Source organism: Oryctolagus cuniculus, chromosome 11, assembly GCF_051225735.1.
Source record: "Oryctolagus cuniculus isolate XC-2025 breed Fujian yellow rabbit chromosome 11, ASM5122573v1, whole genome shotgun sequence".
Taxonomy (NCBI): Eukaryota; Metazoa; Chordata; class Mammalia; order Lagomorpha; family Leporidae; genus Oryctolagus; species Oryctolagus cuniculus.
Genome location: NC_142877.1, coordinates 66,997,228 through 67,015,120, shown reverse-complemented (window position 1 = coordinate 67,015,120; position 17,893 = coordinate 66,997,228). Strand labels below are relative to the sequence as shown.

Below are 17,893 nucleotides of genomic sequence, written 5' to 3'. Positions count from 1 at the left end.
CGCTGTGGCGCAGTGGTTAATGCCCTGGCCTAAAGCGCCAGCATCCCATATGGGCACCCGTTTGAGACCCAGCTGCTCCACTTCTGATCTAGCTCCCTGCTATGGTCTGGGAAAGCAGTAGAAGATGGCCCAAGTCCTTGGGCCCCTGCACACCCGTGGGAGACCCGGAAGAAGCTCCTGGCTCCTGGCTTCAGATCAGTGCAGCTCTGGCCGTTATGGCCAATTGGGAGTGAACCATTGAATGGAATACCACCCCACCCCCCGCCTCTCCTCTCGGTGTAACTGACTTTCAAATAAATAAATAAAATCTTTAAAAAAAAAAAAAACATTGCCAATGATTTATTAGCTTTCTGACCTGTTGTTGTTCATAGTTCTAATAAAGAAATACTTACATTTTCTCTGCTTCTTTTTGTTTGTTTATTTGAGAAACAGAGCTCTCCCATGTGCTAGTTCACTCCATAAATGCCCATGACAGCCAGGGCTGAGCCAAGGCTGAAGCCAGGCCCCTATAATTGAATCCAGGTCTCCCTCAGAGACCCAATCATTTGGTCATCACTGTCCCCTAGGCATTAGCATGAAGCTGGAGTCCAGAGCCAAAGTATCAAACCCAGGCACTCCAATATGGAACTTGGGCATGCCAATCGGTGTCTTAATTATTTGGCCAAAAGCCTACTCCACTTCTTTGCTTCTTACATTACCCAAAAGGTAAAATTTTAATGTAACAATCATAAAATAGTAGAAATGATTGAAGAAAGTCTATGTTTTTCACCTCTGCTACTAAGATGCAAGAAAAATCTATCTGGCAATACGCATTGGCAGTGCCAGATTTCAGCACAGACTTAAGTCTTGATAAAAGGAAAGCACTTTCACAAGTTCCACTACTGTGTGCCAAGCACCGTGTTTATCTCATTTAATTTTATCACAGTCCTGAAAAGCAGAATAAAAAATGTAACAAAAATTCATAAACAATCCAAATGGAGTTACTAACAAATCAACCTACTCATCCCCAGCTCTTCCACCTAAGTTCCTCTCTGTCTTCCCAGCCAGCATCCTGAGAGTGAACCAGCCAGGACACAAGCACAAGGGTGTGGTGGGAGGGTTGGAGGTGGAGGAAGAGAGGAGAAGCTCCCGACCTGAGGAAGCCACATCCACACACTCCGCCTGATCTAAGGATGTGCCAGCTGACGCCCCAGAAGGCTACAGCAACTGAACCAAGTTCACAACTTTCTCTTTTCCTCCTGCTTAACTACCACTGCTTTACCCATTCCAGTGCGTAAGTGCTTACGGCTCTCAACACCACAGTGCAGAACAAGACAGAAGAGAATGGAGCGGGGAAATCACTTACTCTCCCAATTTTGCCCAAATAGCCAGCGACACCCTTAGGATGATTTCTGACCCTTCGAAGAAGACTGAATCCCAAATCTTTAACACTGTGTGGTTAGGTAGGCACGTGGCAAAGAGAGTCAGAAACCACTGCATCGTGAAGACATTCGTAAGTGGGGGCTCATATCCACCTGAAATAAAACACACACATGATTCCCTCGACATAAACACCCTCTTTCAGTTTCCCAAGTCCATCTAAATATGCCAAGCTTCCTAACTGATCTCGTCACCTTTCTAAAGCTTGCCCTTTCCTCCTTTTCTCCCCCATCTGTTTCTGGAAGAATATACGTGTGCAGAATAAAAACTCAGTGACATGAACTTCACAAATTCTTCATGGTTTCAAAAATCTTAACCTACTTACTCTTAATTAAACTTGCTTTGGATCTACATTTTGTAGGGTGTTGAAAATTAGGGAGGTTTTTCTCACCAAAAACAGGATTAAAAGAAAAGATTTTACTTTCTCAAAAACAAAAACCAGGCCAGTGCTATGGTACAGTGGATTAAAGCCTTGGCCTACAGCACTGGCATCCCATATGGGTGCCAGTTCAAGTCTCAGCTGCTCCACTTCTGATCCAGCTCCCTGCTGATGTGCCTGGAAAAGCAGTGGAGGATGGCCCAAGTCTTTGGGCCCCTGCACTCACGTGGGAGAGTCAGAAGAAGCTCCTGGCTCCCGGCTTCAGATCAGCTCAGCCTTGGCTGTTGCAGCCATTTGGGGAGTGAACTAGTGGATGGAAGACCTCTCTCTCTTTGTCCCTGCCTCTCTCTGTAACTCTGCCTTTCAAATAAATAAATCTTTATAAAAATATTTTAAAAAGCAAAAGCCAAAAAATTTTACATATTAATAAAAAATTTTCAATTAAAATAAGGGGCAGACATTTGGCAGAGCAGTTAAGTTGCTACTTGGGATGCCCACACCCATATTAGAGTACATGGATTTGAGTCATGGCTCTACTTCCAATTCCAGCTTCTTGCTACTGCACACCCTGGGAGGGAGGGAGTAGTGATGGTTCAAGTACTTGGGTCCTTGGCACCTATACGGAAGGCCAGGATTCCAGGTTTCTGGCTTCAGCCTGGCCCAGCCCCGGCTGTTACAGGCATTTGGGAAATGAACAGGCAGATCCCTCTCTCTCTCTCTCTCTCTCTCTCTCTCTCTGTGTGTGTGTGTGTGTGTGTGTGTCTGCCTTTCAAATTAACTTTTTAAATTAAAAACTTTTTAAAGAAAAGCAAAAGCCATCAGGATTTTTTAAATATTATAAAACCCACTTTTATTCAAATGCTGCTGAAAAGAATACAACTGCTCATTATAAATTGTCTGCCTACATCTTAAACTATACATAAGTATCAGGTCACAATGGAATTAAACTAGAAATCATGGATAGGTAGCTGGAAAATTCAGAAATATTTAGAGACTGTACAACAATTAAGTTTTAAAAGACTTTGAACTAAATTATACACTGTTTAAAAATCTGGTACCCAGCCTATTTTGAAATTTTTGATTTCACTAAAAAACATAGCACACTCTCTCACTTTTTAAGATAACATAGTATGCATTATAATTAAATAAAAATTTAGATAATTAGACTGATTATCCTTCCAAATTACAGTCAGGAAAAACAATCACCCAAATTTCTTTGCTCAGAAATTAGGATATAAGGTTGTTCTCATGGCCAAGTACAAAGTGCATAGGGAAAACCACATAGCTCAATGAAGTGTGTCTAACACGGGACAGGCAAGGTTGGTCTTCCTGGAAGGAAGCATCATTACACCCATGCAGGTACACAGTTATGCTGCACACCAGACCAAATGAGAAGATTGTTGGCTCAGAAGGAAATGCTTAGAGACATCTATATGCAGATTAGATCCTCAAAAGTCTTTAATACATTTCCAGATTTAACAGTGTGAGATCAGAGTTGGCTGGGAATGCACTCTCCACAACAGGATCCAGCAATCATTTACAGGAAACACAAGAGCTTTTTACATTATTTTATTTACTTGAGAGGCAGAGAGTGAGCAACAGACATACAGATAGAGCTCCCATCTTCTGGTTCACCTCTCAAATGCCCACAATAGTGCATATGAATCAGATGAAATCATGAACCAGGAACTCAATCCAAGTCTCCATTGTGAGTGGCAGGGGCCCAACTACTTGAGCCATTACCTGTTCTTTCCAAGGGTGAGCATTAGCAGGAAGCTTAAATCAGAAACAGAGCTAGGACTGAAACCCAAGCACTGCAATATGGAATTTTTTAAGATTTATTTATTTATTTATTTGAAAGTCATAGTTACAGAGAAAAAGAAGGAGATACAGAGAGAGACCTTCCATCTACTGGTTCACTCCCCCAGATGGCTGCAACTGCCAGAGCTGGGGCAAGCCGAAGCCAGGAGCAAGGAATTTCTTCCAGGTCCCCCACATGGGTGCAGAGGCCCAAGCGTTTGTGCCATCCTCTGCTGCTCTCCCAGGCCCTTAGCAGGGAGCTGTATTGGAACTGCAGCATCCAGGACTCTAGCTGGCATCAATATGGGATGCCAGCTTCGTGGGTAGCAGCTTTACCCACTATGCCACAGAACCGGCCCCCCAGTTTGAGGGGTCTTAACAAGTAGGCCAAATGTCCACCCCAGGAAACAAAGGAACTTCTGACAATTGTTTCTGGTATCCTGAACACAAACAAGGGAGTACAAGAAGTGGGTATAATTAGGGCTGCTAGCTTAGGTTCCTCTGATAACTGGATGACACCCACCAGACACAGTGATCCTCCACTCACCCAGAGCTACTGTCCCATAATCTAAGTAGTTCACACAAAATCATGTTTGTGCTAACCTGTATGTGTAGCTCAGCTTTAGTGAATTCTTGAGAGTTTGGTGCCAGCTTAGAGTGACTTAGCTAGCTGTTAAGAGAGTACACTATTTGGCTGGCGCCATGGTTCACTAGGCTAATCCTCCACCTACAGCGCTGGCACCCCGGGTTCTAGTCCCAGTTGGGGCACCAGTTCTGTCCCAGTTGCTCCTCTTCCAGTCTAGCTCTCTGCTGTGGCCCGGGAGGGCAGTGGAGGATGGCCCAAATGCTTGGGCCCTGCACCCACATGGGAGACCAGGAGGAAGCACCTGGCTCCTGGCTTCGGATCGGCTCAGTGTGCCGGCCCTAGAGGCCACTTTGGGGGTGAACCAATGGAAGGAATACCTTTCTCTCTCACTGTCTAACTCTGCCTGTCGAGAGAGAGAGAGAGAGAGAGAGAGAGAGAGAGAGAGAGAGAAACACTATTCATCACCTAGAATACAATATATCATTTCAGTGTTGATCTGGTGCCAGTGAAGGGTTAGGCTCTTGGTTCCATGTGTGACCTTATATTTTTGCAGTTTTGTATTGCTTTTGTTTTCTAGAAGTCTATCTCACTGCACCAAACTCTTACCAGCAGAAATACCTGGAAACCTGTCTTTCCATTTAAGGTTTAGGCTCATCTCTACAGTGAAAGGGAGAGGTCAGAGGTTTTCAGAGGAGGAATAGCACTGAGTCATCACTACCTCCACTTTCTTTGTTTGCAGTTCTCTGAAGCATATCCAGGTGCTGAGATAATTCTGGGAGCTTCAATCTCAAGAGATCTCTGAAGACAGCCATATCCACAGACAATGCCCGGAGATTATTGACAAAATAGCTTTCAGGAAGTACCTTATCAATAAGGTAAATCATGATCTGAAGAAAAAGATAAAGAACAAAACTGTTTTTGTACAAATCAGGAGTCCAACACATTCTAAATAGAAATAACATATTCAAATAGAGAAAATGCCATCAGCCAAAGTACATCATGCTTTACATGTGTTGGTACCAAATGTTCTGGATTTTCAAGGCTCACCTACACCCTGAGGGGGGAAGGAGCAGGATAATTATCCCAGTAACTCAGATCTACAGTCTGCTGCTATCTGGAATTTAGAAGGACCTGAGTCCCCCATTATGGCTGTGGCTGCTCAGCCTCACTCTGAGAAATGACAAAGCATTCAACAGCCTACAAGAGCCTCAGTAATAGCTCCTTGAGATGAGAACAGTTTGACAAACTCTATATGGAAACCAAGAGCTGGCCCATCATAAAGCAGCCCCTGAGGCAGGCCTCCAAAGTCACTTTCCATCAACATGGGTAATTGGAGCAACTAATGTTGGCTTTTCATCCACTTTTCTCTCTTGGGAGAACACAACTAGGTTTTGTTTGGACAAATGATATTTTGCTAAGTATATATTTCTTTCATGAGACTGTCACATAAGTCTTCCAAATTACTATTTCCATTCTGATTCTTCTATTTGTATTATCTTTTCTAAAATGTCAAGAACCACAAAAATGATCCAGGAAAGCACACACAACATTTTGGACATCCATCCTGGTCCTTCCTCCGTCCCATGCTTGCTCTATGTATAATCGGCTCTGGAAAAGACCAGCTCACTCCCCAGAGCACCAGAAAAACAAAATTAAAGACCAAATCATAGCTGTCCCTGTATGTTGATAACGAAATAGCTGTTTCACATCTTTTATTCTCTGGATACTTCAAAATTCTATTTTCAAAAAAAAAAATTATCTTCCAGTCCTGCCAAGGCCCAATTTGTCTCTCATCCCTGGCTTATAATTTCAACTTTCAGGGTCATAGCTTTCAATGAGCCAATATGGATGAGTACATACTCTTGAAAGAGCCCTCCTGAGATCTCTCTTAGTGGGCAGGTCCAGGGAACCTCACTAAGACATCTGTTGTTAAGATAGAAGCTTCCAGGGAGGGCCAGGCATTGGGCTTCTGATTGAGATGCCTCTGACTCTGCCTCCAGCTTCCTGCTAATGCAGATCCTGAGGAGCAGAAGTAATGCCTCAAGTAACTGGGTTCCTGTCACCCTCATTGGAGAACTGGATTGTGCTCCTGACTCACAGCTTTGGCCTCAGCCCAGCACCAGCCATTATGGACAACTGGGAAGTCAACTAGCGAATCAGAGTGCTGAAAGCCAGAACTCAGCAACAGGAAAAGAAATATGAGGGGCTCTTCAAAAACTTCATGGAAAATGTGCATTATGAAAAGAAACACACATGGACATGTTAGACCAAATTGATTTATCTTTTCATTCCATTGTTCCACAAACTTTTTCAAGTATTCTTATTCAGCCTGTGTGGAGGGAGGAGGTCCCAGGTAGGAAAGTATAGATTTCCAGCAGGGACAGGGTGCCCTGGTGAGGACCTAGCACTCCATGGTCAGAAGAGGGTTTTTCAGGAACATGAGGAAAATTTTAAGGAAACAGTCTGTCATTTGTTGTACTGTGCATCTGAAGACAAGTTATACAATTATACAAGAAAAATATTCATGTTTTATTAAGAACTTATGATCCTTCAAAATTATTTGAAAACAAGAAAAACAAAAATAATCTAGTTAGCCTTGTAATTTTTGAGATGCAATGAAATTCTCTGACATCATCTCAAAGTCTAGTGTTAACAGAGAACATCAAGGGTCGGCACTGTGGCATAGTGGGCCAAGCCTCTGCCTGCAGCGCTGGCATCCCATATGAGCGCGGTTCATGTCCTGGTTGCTCCTCTTCTGATCCAGCTCTCTGCTTATGGCCTGGGAAAGCAGCAGAGGATGGCCCAAGTGCTTGGGCCCTTGCAGCTGCATGGGAGATCCAGAAGAAGCTCCTGGCTCCTGGCTCCTGGCTCCTGGCTCAGGATCAGCTCAGCTCCAGCCATTTCAGGCATTTGGGGCATGAACCAGCGGATGGGAGACTTTTCTCTGTCTCTCCCTCTCTCTGTCTATAACTCTACCTCTCAAATAAATAATAAATTAAAGCTTTTTAAAAATTAGAGAACAGTCAGCCCACTCACTCTACTCACTCCACTCACTCCTACATGTCAAAGGCCAAATATTATATCTTTTAAAATAGATTAGTACAAAACAGCACTCTGGCCTCAGAAATAGCCCTTAAAGCATTCAGATCTGGCTAAAAGCCCATGAGAGCATTTCAGGCATGGAAAGCCAAGACACTCTGGCAAAAAAAAAAAAAAAAAAAAAAAAATGACCTAAATGAAAGATCTCTGTGAGTGAGATCCCAGTGGAAAGAACGGGCCATCAAAGAAGGAGGTACCTTTCTCTGAAGGGAGGAGAGAACTTCCACTTTGATTATGACCCTGTCTAAATAAGATCGGAGTTGGCGAACTTAAGAGGCTTCCATAGCCTTGGCAACTCACGACAAGAGCCTCGGGTGATTACTGATGCCATAAATAAAAGAGTGTCAATTGTTAAATCAACAACAGGAGTCACTGTGCACTTGCTCCCCATGTAGGACCTCTGTCCTTAATGTGTGTACTATGAGAATTACTGGTAAAACTAGTGTGGGTGCAAACTGTTGAAATCTTTACTCAGTATAGAGTTGATCTTCTGTATATAAAGATAATTTAAAATGAATCTTAATAAAGAATGGTATGAGAGAGGGAGTAGGAGGTGGGATGGTTTGGGAGTGGTTGGACAGGTATGGGGGAAGAACTGCTAAAATTCAAAAGTTATACTTATGAAATTTATATTTATCAAAAGCTTTCTATAAAAATAAATAAAATAAAATAAAATAGATTAGGACAAATAATGAGAGAGCTTCAAATTTTAACAGTTAACAAAATAATTACTAAGAAAAAGCAGTAAGTGCTGAAGAGCAGAGAAAATTGCTCACCTACCCCTAATAAACCACATGCAAAGTAGTAATTATGATTCACAGAGACCAAAAAGATGGTGGAAAAACACTAGGACTCCATATTTTACTCAGCATCAGAAGGGTTTCCTCATGAACTTGACCTTCCTCTGCATATTAAATGTCTAACCACAAGTTCTACACATTCCCAAGTGATGATGTCATCTCATCACATGGGGCTCATTTTCTTGGGGCAGAAATAAAAATACTTTCTCAGCTTTACCTAATATTTCCTTATGTGAATTTTTAGCTTCCCAAGTATCCCTGAGCTCTTTCATGCTTTTGATGTCTGCCCTCTTCCCCAAACTTCCCCAACCCACCCCAATCTGAATCACTTATTCCAACGTTTCAACAGAACAGATCCCATTTTTATAGTCATACAAGTCACATCTGAAGGGGGGAAATGACTAAAGCTGATAGACTGAACAAACAAAATTTCCTAATAAAAATTGTCTCAAAGTCATGTATTTGATCTGTCACTACCTTTCCTCCATTTGATGAACAAGGAGCTTTAAAACAGTTTCCTCAAATACATGAATGGAAAAAGTGAGAGGGCAAATGCAGACTTGGATCACAGCAGGCTGGTTTTATTGTTAGGTACAATGGGGTGTATGAAACCAGGAGGAGCACCTGTTTATTTTTCCATACCGCATCAGTCAGTGATTGAGAACAGCACCACGGCATTCACCTAGTCAAACACAGAGCTGGGCAAGGGGAGGTTCTGACTGCTAAGGCTAACCACGCACCTCGTCTATCACAAAGCAGTGCAATCAACAGTGGCTTAAAAGCTCAGATATGATTTGGCAACCTCAGGTTGCCCTAAGCAAATACAACAGTAGCCATCTCCACATTTAAAGGACTATTTCTGGTGACTCATTGAGTCACATTCAGATCTTTAAGCTTAAATAGCTGTTTTCCCACCTCAAAATGCTTATGGATTTTCTTTTAACTAAACAAGATTCTAAGGCTTTGAAGATTAAAAGATTATACTTCATTTCCATTACATTTCTCCCTGCAAACACCTTCCACAGACCCTCACCATCAGCCCGCTTCCTCCATAGCTTGTCTCAAAGGTATGGCCCAGAAGACAACCCAACCATAATTAAGTACAACTGGTGTGGTTGGTGATTTCTAATGAGACCCCCAGGAACCCCCACTCCCTGGTAGTCACATCCTTGTATTAGCCCTTCCCCTTGGAAATGAACAGACTATGGATAAACAATGAGATTTCACTTCTGAGATGTGGCTACAAATCTGTAACTTCAACTCTCCGCCTGGCTTCCCTCTTCTATTCTTGCTAACTCAGGGACGGCAGCCACCAGGTTGTGAGATGGAAGAGCCCACGTATAAGGTAATGAAAGGAGGCCTTCAGGAACCAGCAATCCAAAAACTAGGACCCTCTGCCCAACAGCCTGTGAGGAATTAAACCTTGTCAACAGTCATAGGAACAAACCTGGAAACAAAGTCAACCTGTCAGACGAGACCACAACCCCAGCCAATAGTTTGAATGCCACAGTGATGTGACCTTGAGCCAGCTGACTCAAACTGTGAAGTCATACAAGTTTGCTGTTTTAAGCAGCAAATTTCCTGTACAGCAATGGACAATACAACTAACACTTAACTTGAACATATAATGACTTACATTAGTGAGACTAAAAACCCAATCATTCTCCTCACAGTTGGCAGCTACAGGAAGGAGTCTGTCAACTGACATGGCTTTAAGCTGGGGGAAACGCTATCACAGGTAACTACAAACGTGTGGCAAACATCACGGAGTAGGGTGGGGCATTAAAGAAAAAGATTTCTAATCTCCGACTCTCAGAAGAATTGCAGTTGCCTTCACCAGAGCCTGACACTCACTTTCAGTGCATCACCTTCGTTGCCTTCCATCACCTCCAGAATCAGCGCAGCCAGGATGTTAAAGCCTTGGCAGTACCCAACATTTTTGTTCCACCGGGCATAGGCCAGCAGCACCCGCTTCAGTACAACCCTGTCCTGCTCCGCCTCCTGGCCACAGTAAGAACTACAGCCTGTGCGGTGAAGATCCTAAAGTGAAGGAAAACAATATTGTGAATATAACTCTTAATCCACCCTCTGAAAACAAGTACTTTTAGACACTTCTTTGTCCCATCATTAAATAGAGTAAAATTATCCACATGCATTTAGGGGCTGGTGCTGTGGTACAGTGGGTATAAAGCCACCATCTGTGGTACCAGCATATTGGCATCGGTTGGAGTCCCAGCTGCTTCACTTCAAGTTCAGCTCCCTGCCATGGCCTAGGAAAGCAGTGAAGGATGGTGCAAGTGCTGGGGCCCCTGCACACACATGGGAGACCTGGAAGAAGCTCCTGGATCCTGGCTTCAGATCAGCCCAGCTCCAGCTGATTCATTCTTTCTCTCTCTCTCTCTCTCTCTCTCTCTTCCAAATAAAAAAATCTTTTTTAGAAAAAAGTCTCATTATATCCTTATAATTGTATCTATGAAATATGTGAAATCTATTCTGTTCATATTAATAAAAAAGTATTTAAAAGAATTTCAAATTAACAGTAAAACTTGTCTTCAAACAGTACTTTATAATTTGTGGGTCTGTGTAGATGCAAACTGTTGAAATCTTCACTTAGTATAGAGTTGTTCTTCTGTATATAAAGATAATTAAAGAGGCCGATGCTGTAGCATAGTGGGTAAAGCTGCTGCCTGCAGCACCATCCCCTATGAGCACTCTTTCGAGGCCCGGCTGCTCCACTTCCAACCCAGCTCTCTGCTATGGCCTGGGAAAGCAGTAGAAGATGGCCCAAGTCCTTGGGCCCCTACACCTGTGTGAGAGACCTGGAAGAAGCTCCCGGCTCCCGGCTTTGGATCGGCACAGATGCAGCCATTGCAGCCAATTGGGGAGTGAACCAGCGGATGGAAGACCTCTCTCTCTCTCTGCCTCTCCTTCTCTCTGTTTAACTCTGATTCCAAATAAATAAATAAATCCTTTTTAAAAAGATAATTAAAAATGAATCTTAATGAAGAATGGGATGGGAAAGGGAGTAGGAGGTGGGACAGGAGTAAGGGTGGGAGGACGGGTATGGGGGGAAGAACCACTATATTCCAAAAGCTATACCTATGCAATTATATTTATTAAATCAAAGCTTTCTAAAAAAAAAAGCATTTCAGTAAACCTAAATAATTTTTAAATAAGTATATACAGCTTATATCCATAAACATTTTTCTATTTTTTTCCTAATGTTTTATATTATGCTTTTTTAATAAGATTTATTTATTTATTTGAATGAGAGGGAAAGAGAGAGAATCTTTCATCCAATGGTTCACTCCCTAGAAGGCCCCAAGGACTGGAGCTGGGCCAGGCCAAAGCCAAGAGCTTCTTCTGGGTCCAAGCACTTGGACCATCTTCCACTGCTTTCCCAGGTGTATTTGCAGAGAGCTGGATCAGAAGTGGAGCAGTCAGGACACAAAGCAGTGCCCAGTGCTGCAGGTCCTGGCTTTAACCTCTGAGCCATAGTGCCCACCCCCAATATGCTTTCTAAGAGAGACTGTTGAATAGAATCTCAGTGAGACAAGTTTTCTCTGAAAGTGGTTCCAGACGCTATGATGTGGTTTAAATATAGTATACCTTCCCAAACTCACAGAGCAGCTTCAACTCTAAAGTCCTCTGTCAATGGTACTAAGGGAATGGAAACTTAATGCAGTTACACAGGACCTCTCGGAAGTAAAGATTGCCTTAGGTCATTAGGGTGCAGCCCCCATGATTGAACTGTGGTGGCTTTCTAGGAAACCATATAGACAAAGATCATGGTACTCCTTTGTCTCTGCCATAAGATGCTCTGCATCATCTTGGTACCCTGTTAGCAAGACTGCCACCAACCACAGGCTGAACCAATTGGGCCCACCCTGCACTGAACAGGGCACCTCCAGGCCCATGAGCCAAAATAAGCCTCATATCACTTAAATCAGGCTGCCTCAAGTATTTCATTACAGCAAGACATAACTGACTCATAAATAGAATTCAAAGAGTGATTCAATTACAAAATTACTTTATAATTTCATACAAATTGATGATTTGTCTCAGATAAAACAAGTCATTTCAGCACATAATAATAGAATCTAACATTATGCCTTTCTACAAAACACAACTTAGCATCAATACCTTAAACAATATTAAGGAGTAAAACCAAAATATCAAATACAATTTGTAATTTAGAAATACATAAAAATATTTGTCTAAGACAAAAAAAAATCCTTCCTTGTTTTACAACAATTTTAAATTTATAATTGTGTGTGACAAAAATAAGGGCAGGCCTTTCATACAACTTGTTAAGGTGCTGCTTGGAACACCCACATCCCATTCAGAGTGCCTGAATCCAAGTCCTAGCTCTATTTCAGATTCCAGTTTCCTGATAATGGGAGGAAGCACTTTATCCTCTGACAACTAAGTAGGAGACCAAGACTGAATCCCAGGATCCTGGCTTCATCTTGACCCACTCCCAGGTGTTGCTGGTCCTTCGAGAGTAAACCAGTGACTGGGAGCTCTTTCTGTGTGTGTGTCTGTCTGTCTCTACCTTTCAAATAAAAAATGAAAATAAAGATTTTCATGACAAAAACATTTGCCATACTTTCATATTTAATGAAGGTAATTTCTACAACTTAATTACCAAGAAGAAATTCTGATTTTCAGGAGTTGAAGCCATTTTACTGGCAAAGTATTCATGTCAATGAGAAAATAAATGATCCTCTTAATAACATGATTGTTACAAAATGTGTATCACACCAATTCAAAAGTAAAACGGAAAGAAAATATTTCAAATATTAAATACTTTGTGAAACATTCTGCAATTCCAAACAGCTGAAACATGGATAATGCAAAGGCTCTTTAGTACATAATGTAAAATTTCAATTTTTTTCTTTTACCATTTGTCTGAAACAGACCAAGTTAGATGAGAAAGTAGCTCATTTTATTTAGTACTTCCTCCTTAAAAAAAATCTTCAAATATGCCAACAAACATTAGCCATTTTGTGATGGCCAAAATTTGGATGAAACAACTTGTTTCTAAAATTCCATCTGGGAGTGGGTGTTTAGCCTAGCAATTGAGATGTCCACATCCCACATTATAGAGTGCCTGGGTTTGATTCTCAGCTCCAGCTTGCCACCAACACAGACCCTGGGAGACAGCAACGATGGTTCAAGTAATTGGGTTCCTGCCACCCAATGGAAGACCTGTATTAAACTCCAGGCTCCTGGCTCGGGACCCAGCCCAGCCTTGGCCATTGCAAGCTCTACCAGTGAATGAGAACACTCATGATCACATTGCACACATGCTTGCTTGCTTGCTCTCCATTTTTCTTTCTGTTTTTTCTGCCTCTCAACATAGAACTCTAGCTTAGCATCACATTTTCATGTATTTATATAAAAACGTGTGCTGGAGCCTTACGTAAGAGTATAATACTCGGATCAAATGGAATTAGCATCCCCAGCTTTTAGCACCAGGCTCTAATCAACTGTAATATTCTGGGCAGGTAAACTCTAGCTGCCTCCATAGCTGGCTTGAACCCTCAATAATCTGGTTTAAAGCAGAGTCAGTACAGGTAAGAAACTATCAAATACAAAACTTAGTATAGTTAAGAAAATATCAGGGACCAGTGCTGTGGCGTAGGAGATTAAGCCTCTGCCTACAATGCTGGCATCCCACTTCCAATCCAGCTCCCTGCTAATGCACCTGGGAAAGCAGCAGAAGATCCAAGTTCTTGGGCCCCTGCACCTACACGGGAGACCCAGATAAAACTCCTGGCTCCTGGTTTTAGCCTGGCCCACTCAGCCATCTGGGGAGTGAACCAGAGGATGAAAGATAGATCGATCAATCGATTGATCGATCGATCTATCTTCCTTTCTTCCTCCCTTTCTTCCTCCCTTCCTTCCTCCCTCCCTCCTTCCCTTCCTTCCTTCCTTCCTCTCTCTTTCTCTCTCTCTCTCAATATTTCTGCCTTTCAAATAAATAAATGAATATTTTTAAAAAAGAAAATATCAAAGACAAAACTAAATATAGTTAAGAAAATATCAAAGACCCTAATAACAGCCAAATGATTCTAGCACAAAGTATACTTTGAATTTCTCAATTAGTGACTTACGTAAAAATTAAATTGGCAGAACTGACCCAAGCTAAGGGGAAAAAAAGAAATCTCCTATCATGTGAAGAAGATAAATAAATTGAACATTAATGGAAACCCATTCACATTTTCATCTTACTGGCAATATTTAAATTTATGAAGAGAAGGCATAGTCAAGGTTCCCCATAAACAACTGTTAATGGGGCCAATGCTGTGGCAAAGCAGGTAGAGCCGCCACCTGCAATGCCAATATCCCATGTAGGAGCTGGTTCATGCCCTGACTGCTCCATTTCTCATCCAGCTCCCTGCTAATGCCCTGGGAAAGGAGCAAAGGAAGAAGGCCCAAGTGCTTGGGCCCCTGCACCCACATGGAAGACCTGGATCAAGCTCCTGGCTTCAGTCTACCCCAGCCCAAGCCATTGCATCCATTTAGGGAGTGAACCAGTGGATGAAGATATTCTCCCTCTACCTCTCCTTCTTCCTCCCCCTCCCCTTCTTCCTCTCCTCCTTCCCTACCTCTCTCCCTCTCTCCCCTCCCACCTTTCTCTCTGCCTTTCAAATAAATAAGATAAATCTTCTTTTAAAAAACTGCTAATTAATGAACTGCTGCAGAAAATACCGTAACACTCACATCACAATGTAGAAATCATTTGATCCTCTGCCCAGAAAACACAAGGCTCTTAGACTGCTCCTTCTATGCAAGGACCACAGGCAAAGCTCAGTGACATTACCTTGACTATCTGAATTCCCATCGAGTCATCATCAGGATTACTCCTCTCATTGAAAGTGAAACGCATGGTTTTGTCCCAGTCAATGGCTATACTGTGCAAATAATGATCCGCCAAGGTCAGCCAAACCTAAAACGTTACATAAAGAAGAATGCTAAAATAGAACACATAATTTCACTTTTATTAGAAAATATTTATTGTATCTAACAAAAAAAATGGAAACTGTTTCTAGTCCAGACATAACTTATACAGAGAAATCTACAAAGAGTCTCATTGAAATTTGTGCTGTACTGAATTGTAGCATTTAGGGCATTTATTCTTGCAATATATATATTTGTCAATTACTGATACCCTGCACCAAGCAACAATTTTGGCATTAGGGATACTATTAAGAAAACAAACCAGGGGATAGTGTTGTGGTGTAGTGAGTAGAGCTGCTGCCTGAGAAGTCGGCAATGCATATGGGCACCAGTTCGAGTCATAGCTGCTCCACTTCCCATCCAACTCCCTGCAAATGCACCTTAGAAAGCAGAAGATGGCCCAAGTAGTTGGGCCCCTGCACCCAAGTGGGAGACCCAGAAGAAATTCCTGGCTTCAGACTAAACCAGTTCTGGCCATTGCAGCCATTTGGAGAGTGATCCAGCAGATAGAAAATATCTCTCCCCCTCCCTCCCTCCTTCCCTCTCTCTCTCTCCCCCTCTCCCCCTCTTCCTCCCAACCCACTCACTCTCCCCTCCCTGTAACTGTGTAACTCTAAATAAATAAATCTTTAAAAAGAAAAAAACAAAAAGATTTTCAAATTTTATTTCAGTCCATTGAATTAGTTGTATACTTTTACAAGCTTGTTTACCTACTTTCTATGCTTGGTCAAGAGCCACCTGGTCACTCTAGGCAAATAGGTCCTTTTCATTCATAGAGTCTGCCTTTAGTCACCTCTCTCTCACACATACACTCCAAACAAACAGATGGGCTCCCATAATGAATAACTTCTTGGAAAGAATCACTGAATATTTTTACTCCTTGATAATCTTATCCAGACATATTTCAAAATGCCATTTTAATGTATGCTTTGAGGAACCCTCAATGCTAAATTTCCAGGAGTATTGAGACTAGGTATACAAAGTAATAACCTAGGAACAAATTTCAGGTTCTGGTATTTGGACATAATGTAGCAGAAATAACACCAATTACTATCTCCTGCCAGACTTCTCTCCCAAGCATCAGAATCATTCCTCCAAATGCTTTGATACTATCAACATAAACATCTAATAGGCATCTCAACCTGAACAGATCCAGACCTAATCATATGATGCACCACTACCCCAACTACACATACATACAAACACGCAAACACACATACTGCCCCTCCCATCTGAGCAAACAGTAACTCTGCCCTTCCTGTGACCCAGGCCAACATCTTGAAGTCATTCTTTTTTTTTTTTTTTTTTTTTTTTTTTTTTTGACAGGCAGAGTGGACAGTGAGAGAGAGAGACAGAGAGAAAGGTCTTCCTTTGCCGTTGGTTCACCCTCCAATAGCCGCCGCGGCTGATCCGATGGCAGGAGCCAGGAGCCAGGTGCTTTTCCTGGTCTCCCATGGGGTGCAGGGCCCAAGCACCTGGGCCATCCTCCACTGCACTCCCTGGCCACAGCAGAGGGCTGGCCTGGAAGAGGGGCAACCGGGACAGAATCCGGCGCCCCGACCGGGACTAGAACCCAGTGTGCCGGCGCCGCTAGGCGGAAGATTAGCCTAGTGAGCCGCGGCGCCGGCCTTTGAAGTCATTCTTGACACCCCTCTCAACCTTCGTATTCAGTCCAATTACAGTCCACAAGGACCTACATAACCTGCTACCTCCTACCTCACACATTTCTTCTATGGCCCCATCTCCTACTGCTTCCCCCTTTGCTCACCATGCCCCAGCTCCCCGGCCTCTTGATTTTGCCTGAATACTCCCAAGATCTCCCACCTTAGGGTGCCTGTCCCAGCTGTTCCATCTGTCTGTAATGTCTCCCCTCGAGTAGCTGCACAGCTGACTTCTCATGTTCTTCAGGGTCCTACTCAAATGTTACCTTGCTATTTAAATCCCACTTTCTTATCCTCATTCTCCCACACCCTCCCTATTCTTTCTCTGCTTTGTTTCTATCCTCGACACTTATCACCATCTGACATACTTCATATTTTATTCAATGTAAGTTCCATGAAGACAAGAACGTTGACCTGTTTTGTTTTTTTTTTCCACTGCTGTATCCCCAGTACCTAGGACAAGACTTGGTACAGCAGATAGTCAATAAATGCCTTCTGCATGAACAAATAATGAAGAGACAGATTCCTAATTACTAAATCTAAAACATATTTTTGACATTACAGATGCTTTAAAGAGAGAGTGGCGACCCTATTGCATTTCAGCCTTCTAAGTCCTTCTTACCTTTCTCCTCCATTCCTTGGGTATTCCAGTCGATAGCCTGGCAACTGCCTTGAGAGCATCATACCACTAGGAACATAGAAGGAATGTCAGGGATGTGATAATACAGACCAAGATAAGCCCTTTTCAATGTTCTTCCCATCTTGACATCCATAGAGTATGGAACAATTTGTACAGCACACTGGAATAAACAGTCAAATCTCTCATCCACAAAGTGAAGCTCCATCTGGGAGCTATGACTGTGCTTCGACACCATTAACACAGCTGTGACCCATTTTCAGCACATGCACAATGCTTGGGAAACTCTGGTTCAGAGACCAAACATATTGATGGGTTCAGAATTATAGGTTTTAAAATTTGTTCACACTTATACCATTAATAGAAAGTGCAACATTTTTCATTGCAAGTATATATTCAGGACAATTTTAGCTTCATGTTATTTTATCTGAAACTGGAAAAAGAAACCTGACTCATCATCTTACACATATCAAAGTAGATACTAACTTTCCCACCTTGAAAATATATCTCAATGTACACTGTTGGTGCCCCAAAGTAAGAATGTTT

General features: G+C 42.4%; 1 protein-coding gene across 5 annotated transcripts in view; it reads right to left on the bottom strand.

Moving 5' to 3' along the window:
- The window catches only part of TBC1D30 (TBC1 domain family member 30), a 108,061-nt gene that overhangs the window by 39,075 nt on the left and 51,093 nt on the right, over nt 1–17,893 (bottom strand). For all 5 annotated transcript variants that reach the window (XM_017341953.4, XM_089308616.1, XM_089308617.1 and 2 more), the window contains 5 exons: nt 17,333–17,398; nt 14,913–15,038; nt 9,938–10,123; nt 4,903–5,071; nt 1,346–1,514 (listed from right to left, as the gene is read on the bottom strand). In XM_017341953.4, coding sequence (XP_017197442.3) covers nt 1,346–1,514; nt 4,903–5,071; nt 9,938–10,123; nt 14,913–15,038; nt 17,333–17,398 — 716 coding nt within the window. The remainder of the gene's footprint in view (nt 1–1,345; nt 1,515–4,902; nt 5,072–9,937; nt 10,124–14,912; nt 15,039–17,332; nt 17,399–17,893) is intronic.